At 34.8% G+C, this 10,438-nt stretch overlaps 1 protein-coding gene and 1 pseudogene across 1 annotated transcript; both read right to left on the minus strand.

Annotated features, from left to right (window-relative positions):
* Positions 1-392: 392 nt before the first annotated feature.
* Positions 393-6,432, minus strand: LOC104895916 (aspartic proteinase Asp1). The gene is made up of 9 exons (XM_010682563.3): positions 6,112-6,432; positions 2,885-3,002; positions 2,557-2,783; positions 1,942-2,172; positions 1,686-1,824; positions 1,377-1,586; positions 1,212-1,284; positions 747-834; positions 393-659 (listed from the first exon to the last, which is right to left on the minus strand). The coding sequence occupies exons 1-9, from the start codon at positions 6,273-6,275 to the stop codon at positions 596-598; spliced, it is 1,314 nt and encodes a 437-aa protein (XP_010680865.1). The 5' UTR covers positions 6,276-6,432; the 3' UTR covers positions 393-595.
* An 870-nt stretch (positions 6,433-7,302) lies between these two features.
* Positions 7,303-9,761, minus strand: LOC104897287 (protein FAR1-RELATED SEQUENCE 11-like; annotated as a pseudogene).
* Between the last annotated feature and the right edge of the window lie 677 nt (positions 9,762-10,438).

Raw genomic sequence — 10,438 nt, forward strand, 5'->3', positions numbered from 1 at the left:
AAACAGTTTTCAGTTAAATTCAGTTCATTTTCAGTTTGATTCGGTTTTCCATTTAGTTAAGTTCAATTTAGTTTTTTTCGGTTGAGTTTCAGTTCAGTTAATTGCAATAAACTTTTTGATTTGACTTATTGGTTTTTAGCTTTTCAATTATAGGCCAATTAAGTTCAGTTTATTCAGTTCAGTTGGACAACAGTTTACAGTTTAACCATTGGTTTTCAACCAAAATGACCGAGCTAAAAATAAGCATCATATTCACTGATTCAGAGGGAAACTTCACTGAAGTGCATATCTAATTAAGAATATTACATTCAGATCTACAGAAGAGCTTTCTTTTGAAGCATCACCAAAAAAAAAAAAAAAAAAAAAAAAGCAGCAAGAAATAACGGCCAATATATGATAACCTGTCCATATGTAATATGTACCTTCAGTAAGCTATAATAAGCCTACCATCATTTACAGCAAAACCACGGCTTCCTAAACAGGAGTACATAATTTGTTAACTGGGTGTAAAGTTTATATCTATCTAGCATCTTTGCTGCTGATCAACAACTATATCATCTGATGTATATCTTCCTGCACTTATTTGTCGATGATGCTATAGCTCATCATACACGTGCTCCGATCGATAAAAATGAATGTCACTATCTCGATCTGAGAAGCTGTTAATAAAAGAGAAAACAAAATTTTCCTGGTAAGAATGCTCACAGCAAAGTAGACAAAACAAAGCCACAAGTGCAGGTCAGAACTTTGGAAGCCTGTCACAGTTTGCGGTTGCCCATCCAATCTGGTCTTTAACATTGTCGTAAGTGATCACTTTATTTAACAGTGATATATCTGCAAGTAGCAGACCAAGAAAAAGTTAATAGCAGCACATAAACATAAATAATTGAGGCCTTGAGGCAGTGTTTGGTTGAGCAGAAACATTTTTCTAGAAGAGTGGTTTTCCTTTGTTTGGTTTGTCAAGGGTGGAAAATAATCTTCCAAGCAATGGAAAATAATTCTCCCAAAGGTGGAAAACATCATCCATCCTCCTCGTTTCATTTTCATTCTTCCTCTGTGTAAGGAACCAAACAAAAAAAACTAATCCAAAATTGTGTTTACCCTTGGAATATAATTTTCATGGAAAATCATTTCATCGAGAATATTTTCGTCAAACCAAACAGGGCCTGAAGTAACAAGTATTTTAACTTAATTACAAACACTAGTCCAACCTCCAAGAATATTGAGATTCTCCAGCCCTGCCTCAGCACCATCCAAAATCCCCAAGCACACGTTGCCACTTTTCTAAACAAAGGGAAAAAGAAGATTGAATAAGTGAATATCAAAACGAACTTTTATGTTAAAGTACAGAGGAAGTGGTCAAAACTACTACTAACATTGATAATAAGATAAGTTTCGGGCCCCATTTCCATCACTGTATTCTTCCTCAGAAAACTGGATTTGACAGAGAATCTTAATGCTAATGGCTTAAAAAGTTTCTTGACGTCGTTCATGGATTTGAAGGGTTTAGAACCTTTCCAACATACTGGAAGGGTTTTATCCTCTGGTACAGTCTTTAACTGCTTTGAGTCGATATTTTTGTTAATCTGAAAAAGAGTTCATTTATCTCTTTAGTTTTAAGGCAATGAAATTAGTGAACAGTTCCTCAGAAGTGCATTCAAGATACTAGTACTTGTCATTCTCACCATCGATAATGCAGCTTCATAAACTTGACTACTAAAATAAGTATAGGTACTTCCTGTGTCAAGAACAAAAGAAAGACCACCCTTTACAACATTTCTCTCATTAAAAACCAGCTCAGCAGGTCCGATGGAGTAATAGTTCCTAACATAAATCGCATCATGAGGTTAGACAAAAGATGGAAGAGAAAAGTTGACTGCACTTGAAGCATAAAAAGGACTATATAAGTATAGCAAATACTTGGAATACCTAGTTACTTACCCAATTTTGTTTTTTAACATCGGTACCCAAACAGTCCCAGAAGGAATTAGTTTATCCCCAAAGAAAATGTAACCTCCTCCTTGGTCACTGAAGCAATGGCTAAATACGTTTTTGATCACTTTCAAGTCATGAAGTTGAGACAAGAGACTGGATTTTCCATTTGCAAGCCCAAGAACACCATCCACAAATGGAGGCTGGGTAGAACTAGAGAGATCTTGATCATACCCGCAACTGAACAAACAAGCAATCAAGCAAGATATCGATCATCTATATGTTGGGTTCCAGTGAGGAAATTCCACATTTTTCAGAATTTAGGGTTCAAAATATTAGACTATGTTTCTTTCAATCTAAAACAAGTGCTGTTTGAGACTGATGCATATATATCAAAGAAGAGAGGAAAGTCTGACATATACGCATATGCTCATCAGATATAAATTGAATAATTCACGGAGCAAGGTTATATTAGGGAAAAATACAGGCCAAGTTTTGCCTTTGTAATCAAATGATTTTCTAGGGCACTTATTTTGGATCGGAAAGAGTATACTTCACTTTGGACTTGCAGAGGTTGCTTAAAAAGTACTCAAAATTCCATCAAGAGGGACAAGAAGTACAAACCCAAAGGCCAGAGAAGTACGTGTAGTGGAACCATTCAATAATTGAAGGGGAAAGTTGTCTTTCACCAGTACACCGATAGATGAACCATGATCAGCATACTCAATTTCATAGTCACATTGATCACTAGGGTTGCGGCAGGGATAGTTGGGAGGATGTTGCAAGAAGGTACACAGGGAATCCTTGCATGTGAGGGCATTATTCTGGGGTTTGTAAGGCTCGTGAGGACTCTGCATTATAGAGAAATATTATACTTCATATTATAAAGGACAAAGAGACAATAGAATTTTCTCAAATTTATTAGATCAAAAATGTCCCAATGATGAAATACCTTAGGACAATTCACACAAGGTGCATCACAGTGAAGCCACGTGAGATCGCTGCCAGTATCAATGTCAAGATGATAAGGTTTAGGGGGTTCACCTATACTTAACGTTGTGTAAAAGTACCTGTAGTTATTTACAGACAATCAGAGAAACTTTGACATGTACATATGTCCGACAAAAAGATGGTCTAGACTCAGTAAACAAGATTTAGATGCTCAAGCAGTATGCAAACATAATCAACGAATCAGAAAGACCCAGTAACATAAACGATATTGACATTGGAGGGCATGGGGTAGGGAGAAAAACCTTCGCAAAATCGATGGCCTGTTTATCACATGCTACTCTGAAAGGGGAAGAAAAGATAATCAATACATTCTGTATTCACTATATAGAGCAGAATATTGAAAGAGACACCAAGATTCTTCAATTCTACGTTTCCAACGTAAGATTTTCACTTGTAGCACTCATTTTAGGAACATCTGGAAAGGAGATACATAAACCAGTTCTCAAGTGCTTCCCCTCTTTGCAGATATCAATGACGAAAAAAGATTGGAAATCTTAATTCATGTACGAAAATGAAACCAATATCTCCTTGAGTTTGTTAGACAAGAGACTAAAGTGGACAAGTACCCTCTCGGTCATACAAATAGCTATGATTAAACATATAGATTTGGTTCACCGGGAAAACGAAATAGAAAGGTTCTCATAAAAACTTGCCAGTGCACATCAATCAGGTCCACCATATTACATCTTCATGTTGAAAACCAATATACTAGCTCTAATATCCCCCACTAAATTAAATAAGTAAATCAACACATTGGGAAAGTCATTACCAGCACCAATGTTACACAAAAAAAATCTTGTAAACCCAATAAACTCTGTCAATTGACATGATGATGATAAAAGACACCAGCTAAATTTTCTATACAAAATCATATGCAAATGGTCAAATAGGCACTAATATCTTTGCATCTCTTTAAATACCATTCTAATTAACACCCAAGGTCTCTTTAACACCCAATATATACAATATTGGTGCAAAATTGCCTTCAGAGACCTTGGGTGTTAAAGAAAAATGTAGAGGATATATGTGTTAGAATAAAGGCGTTGTTGCCTCAAAAACAGCTTTAATGAAGAACTGGAAACACTCGAATGTGAGAGCAAGGGATCACCCAACGAATGGACGAGCTCCAAGGGGGGAGGCAAGAACCATGCTTTCAGAAAAGTGGCGATTCTTATCTGAATTGCGAGAATAACTGACTAAGCCGTGCGTAGTAATAGGTGTAGCAGACACATATCTTTCATTATGATAGCAGATCTTCTATACTTACGCCTTAGTATGAGAAAGTTGAAATATTGACAAGAAAACACCCATTGTTAGTGCTTAACTGGTTTTGATTTCCACGAATAAGTCCAAAATACTGCAGCTTAAAAAAATTTGACCAAAATGGGGAGTCTCATAGGGGTTACAGGGTAACCAATCAGGGATTGACAAAATACCAGCATTAGCTGCGTGTGATTGTTAGTTGATGTCACTATTGATAATAAACCTGATACACCATATAGACAAAGATTGAGACTCGGTTACATAACTAGTTTACGAAGCAAAGCCACTGATGCTTATGAACCAAGAAATCAACCTTGAATCTGTTCCAAATACTTAAATAGTTCTTACATTGTTCCAACCCCTCACAATAAGGGATAAGACATAAGTTTGCTAAAGACCCTTCATAGCATGGTTGGCTCTTTCCTCCACTTATTTGTCACTCAGTTGAAGTAGGAACATCTTAGGAAGTGCAACCATACACCATTATGTCACAATTTGTATAGAACTAAACATTAACATCCACTAAAGCCTATATGGTGGATATTGCCAATACAGAAGATATGACCAGCTAATTAATTCTATGCCACTATTGGTTAGAGTCTTTTTGAACATCTTACTTGGAAGGGAAAGGGAGAGTTGACTGAAAATAACTCCTTTTTTAGGTGAACAGAAGACACTTATTACTATACAACTATTTTCATAAACGGGAGCCATTCATGAACATATGGGGTGCACACTTATACAGTCCTAAGCTGGATGTTAGTTGGTACAAACAAAGCTGGAGAAATCAACTGAAATTCAGAAATGATTGGAGCAGTTTATTATGTGACTGAAATCAAGGTGCCCTTTTCTAATGCAACCCTTAGTGCAGATAATGTTCCATGATGTCTCTTAACAAGTCAAATTCAAATGCATTTAAGCTTGCTGACGAGAGCATAGATTTTCCTGATCCTTTTTTTCATCCTCACAAGGACGGAGTGCTTGGAGAAAAGCAGAATGCAGTCTATGCACCACCTTTCGATGAGATTCTTTCACTAATTTAATCTCATGTTGGCACTACTCCTACTACCATAACTGAAGTTAAGCTCTATTAACTGACAAAAAGGCTTCTTAAGTATAGACTAATTGCTGTTTTCGATTATCATGATTGAGAAGAGATTAAGGATTTATGGGAATTTGAGACATTGCACTAGAAACAAATAAGAAAAATTGTTAGTGATTTTAATGAACTAAAACATTTCTGAATTCTGATGAAGCATGTCAATCTCCCATATAGAAGGAATAATATTAAGGATGAACCCTATATACTGACGCGCGCACCATCTAGGCTTTGCCATAAGATGGAGTAGGATAGTAAAAAATATCATGAGGTCTTCATAGCAGCCAAAACTTTGATAAAGCAAGTGAGCTTCTTTTACTTTTACTTTTGTTTTCTGTTAATCATCTTTTTACAGAACAACTTGAAAAGACAGGTAAGAAGGAAAAGGTGAAAAGGGAAAAGGGCAGGAAAGTTAATCAACAAAAAGATAAGTGAAGAACCTTAATTAACAAAGAAAGAAGTCAAACTTTAGATAACAATCAAAGTGGAGAATATGCTTCATATAAATAAATGGAAAAGAAATGGAAGGAAACTTCATCAACAAATTACAGGTCAAACATTCATGCAAACCCAATTTTTCAAAGAATAACAATAAGAACCACAAAAATCAATCACTAATGCAGGCATGACAAGAAAACATTCAACACAAAAATGCAGTCAAAATTGCTAATAAATATTACATATTAAATTTAATAAGAACACATTCATAATCAAACTACAATAAAAGTATAAAACCCAGAAAATCAATCTATACAGAAAAATAATAAACCAAAAAAAAAGCAAGATTATGGAAAAAGAAGATATACCCATCTGGAAAGACGTTGCCTTGAACACGAAAAACAGCACCATAATCAAAATTATTATTGTTTTTGTCATTAATTGCAGATGAATGAGATTCACCAGAACAGCCCAGAAATAATGTTGCAGCAGAGATAAGTGACACCAGAATCAGTCTCTCTCTTTCTGACATACTTGTGTTTATTTCTACTCGAGATTTTGAAAGTGAAAGTTTGATGATGGATTAAAAGAATGAGTAAATTTAGGGGGGTTTTATTGATTTTTCACTCTGTGTTTCATGGGTTTTAAGTAGAGCAGAGAATTCAACTCAGTCACCGCGTTTATGACGAAAGTACGACGAAGAAGTATGTAATATAATAATAATAAATGAATGACATTTTCACCTGTTCACGCGCCTTCCCAATCTATACAAATATCGGTTTTGTTATTCATAGCCCTTAGGGCTATGCATAAAAAATAGCAAATTTGTATAATAAATACATATTCAACATTCCAATGGAATCTATGTCATCAAGGATGAGGAGCTAGCTCATGTGGTAGAGCACTCCCCTCTGATATTTGAGGTCAAGGGTTCGATCCTTACCCCCAGCATTATGTTGGGGTATTTCCTTAGCATGTTTTGCATGTTTTATCAGCCAATGTGCTAGTAGAACCTACAAGGCTAGTAGCCTTGGTAGGGGTTAGCCCTTGGGCTGACTTAATTTCCCAATTAAAAAAAAATGGAATCTATGTCATCATTCAAAGCAATAATTAAACCTTAGCATTAAATACTCATCAAGTTGTTTGAATAATAATTACTGATAAGTTGTTAACCACTCAAATTAACATAATGCATTTCTCTAAAAATTAAACACAATGGAATTGCAAGAAACTCACGGATTATAGTAGTATTGATATTAGATTGAAACCAAACCATTATACAGAGTTAAGGAGCTACATAATTCTACTACAAAAATATTTTTTGCTGCCAAATTGAGTTCTTTCATAGTATACATATAACAGCACTATATGAAACAAACAAAAGAAGAATAATTCTATTGCAGCCACTTGACTCTATTTAACAAAAAGATCATCCAGCTCATTTGTAATTACAATATCCGATGTTTTTAAGTTTTTCAATCACCTGTCAAGGTTGTGAAAATTTGATTAGGAATTAGGATAAAAGTAAAATAATTCAAACATGAACTTTTTTTTTTTTTGAAAGAATTCAAACATGAACTTAGAAATAAGTAGTATTACCTAAAACTTTAAAGTGAAGACTGGATTTATTCCTAAATCACCGGTTGTTTTCTTGAGCCTTTTTTGTGAGGTAGATGAAGCACCATCTTCCATTCCATTGAAGCCAAAAATATTGTCCTTATTAGGACAAGTAGGTTTCGTATGACCCGGTTGTTTACATATGGAGCAACATTTAGTATTCTTTCCCAATTCTTTCCCACCCTTCTCACGCCGCTTTTTGGGACGCCCTTTTGTCTTTGATTTAGGGGGTAAATACACATTATTTATAGCTTCATTATCCATGATATTAGATTCTTCTTCCATCATAAGGTCATCTCTTCCTTGAACAATGCTAGAGGTATGACCATTTTGAACTTCGCAAATACTTTGCAAAACTTCATTATGAACAACACTAGTGGCATCCAAGGCCCCATCTTGAACAGCACAAGTAGTTTCTAACGCATTTCAGTACCATCGTATAGGTAAGTAAAATGACGGGATCTTAAAACAATCTCTATGGAAGAAGACTTGAAGAATGTGACGACAAAGAATACCCCAGAATTCAAAATTTTTGCAACTACATGATGTTGTTAGTCCATCCCAAAAAACAGTATGATTTTTAGGAGTTTCCCCTTGAAAATATCTCACAATGAATGTATTACCTTGGTCATAGATGATCGAGTATTGACTCGCTCTTAAAAATTCTTCTTGAAACTTTTTGAAAGCAAATGGAGTAAGAAATTCAAAGGCTTGTTCCTCAAGTGGTGACTTTGATTTCACAGGAACTGGTCTAAGAATGGCACTCAAATTATTATACAATCGTCCCTGGGCAATTTCCAGAACAGCAATATCAACCTGCAAGTTTGTATATCACAAGGGAATAAAGCTCTAATCTTGCTGTATGAATGTAGATACATACTAAGACATAAGAATATAAACTAAAAAAATACCTGTTTCACAAAATCTGTTAAGCTTATATGAGAGGAAACAAACTTTTTGATAAATGCATTTATAGACTCTGATCTTCCCGTGGTTATCATCCCTCCAAAAAAATGATCACGGAGATAAGCCGGTGCCCAAAAAAATCTCACATTGTGCAAACCTTGAATATGTTTATTCTCTTGTAAGTTGTACTTATGAACCATCAAATTCCACTTGCTTTCAAACTCTTCTGGTATAGTTATCTTATAGACCTCATAAAAATCAGCACACCAATCTTGATAGGACGTACGAAGAAGTGCCACAAACCAACAACTAAACTTTGAGGTTATATGCCATATACAAAAGCTATGCTTCGTAGTTGGCAATTCGCATGCTATTGCTTCTGACATCCAAGATCTTGATCGGTTATGATCGTCTTTGGTGGCTTTTTCATCATAGTGACAAACGTCTACTTTATTCAAATCATAGGGATTATTTGGAATTAGTAAGTATATATATGAACATTGCCTCAAAAAATAGGTAACTACTTTTTATGATGAATGAGAATGAAGGAGATAAAATAAAAGTAAAATAGGTCAGTATATAAAATGAAGTAAAATAGGTAACGTCTAGTTTACAAGGCTTACCTTCATCAACCACTTGAAAGTACATGTTTTTTCGTTGCGAAGGAGAGCACAACCAAATAAAATAGTCTTCTCATGATTATTGACACCAACAAAAATTGCACAAGGCATGTCATACGCATTCACTTTGTAAGTGGTATCAAACACGACCACATCACCATACTTTTGGTACAATTCAAAGCTTTGAGCTTGACACCAAAACAAATGCTCAAGCTCCTGTCATCGTCCATTGTGTATGCATATTTAAACAAACTATTGTGTTCTTTTGCAGATTGCATATATATTAAAAGGTTCTTAACATCATCATCTCCAAGCATCCTCTTAACTTTAACAAAAAGATTATGTATATCTCTGTCAATAAATGATAACTGCCCATGTGCGACATTTTTCTCAAGCTCCATGACCCGAATGATTTGTCTTATAGAAAGTCCAGCTTCTCTATACAATAAAATTTGTTTTTCTTCATCTTCAGTAATTGTACGATTGGCGGGTAGAAGACGCATTTCTTCAAACGACAACAGTTCGTGATTATGCTCTTTGACAAACTTTGTGACATGTCATTCTTCTGGAAATATATCACAACACCTTTTCAAAATTATACGCATATGTGCCTTGCAACCACATCTAAAAGACTCCTTTTGTCTTTGAGATTTGGACAAATCAACAACCTTTGAAGGCTTTTTCCCTCCACGATGGCAATAAAAGTCACGTCTTATTGTCCTTCCATGTTTAGTGTTCGAGCGATCTTTGCGAACAACATAACCATGTCGTTTTGCATAGTTGTTATAATATACATATGCCTCTTCTTGACTCCCAAATGTCTGCCCAAGAAACGGTTCATATTCATTCTCCTCCATAAGAGGATCATTTAAGTCAAAGTCGAGCATTAGCACAATCTGTACACGAAATTGAAAAATAATTCAACCAATAACAATAATATAAACTATACAAAAAGGTAGTCAGGGAGATATCTCAATAAAATGCTTCCCACATATATGTTTATTGTATAGCACAATCTGTACACGAAATAAACTTTTCAATAAACACATATATATATTGGTCCAAGATTTCTATAATCCCACATATATGTTTATTGTACAAGCATAAAATGCTAATCTTCAAAGAAAAAAGCTTTTTTAAAAAAAATTGTATGAGTTCAAAATAAGCTGAAAAATAAGCAAACATTTCATCAAACAAGTTGTGGGCAAAAAGATAACAACAACTTCTTCTTAATTAATTCCAAAATATGAATTATGATGGTCAATTAATCAACAAAAACTCATATATATGATCAGATTTAGGTAGGAATACTTACCTTTATCTTTCACTAAACGATTCTCCAAAGCTTGCTCAATTGTATTTCATCCATAAGCAATAGATAGAGTAGAGAATAAAACTTTGTTTTATATTTCTTAGGAGAGTAATGGAAGATAAATGAACAGAGAGTATGGAAGATAAATGAACATAGAGTATTTAGCGCCAAAGTTGTGAAACGGAATTGCGCCATGCCGCCATTGTTAATTATTACGTAAGTAGGAGCTTGGGTAATTGA

This window comes from Beta vulgaris, chromosome 1 (genome assembly GCF_026745355.1).
Source record: "Beta vulgaris subsp. vulgaris cultivar EL10 chromosome 1, EL10.2, whole genome shotgun sequence".
NCBI lineage: Eukaryota > Viridiplantae > Streptophyta > Magnoliopsida > Caryophyllales > Amaranthaceae > Beta > Beta vulgaris.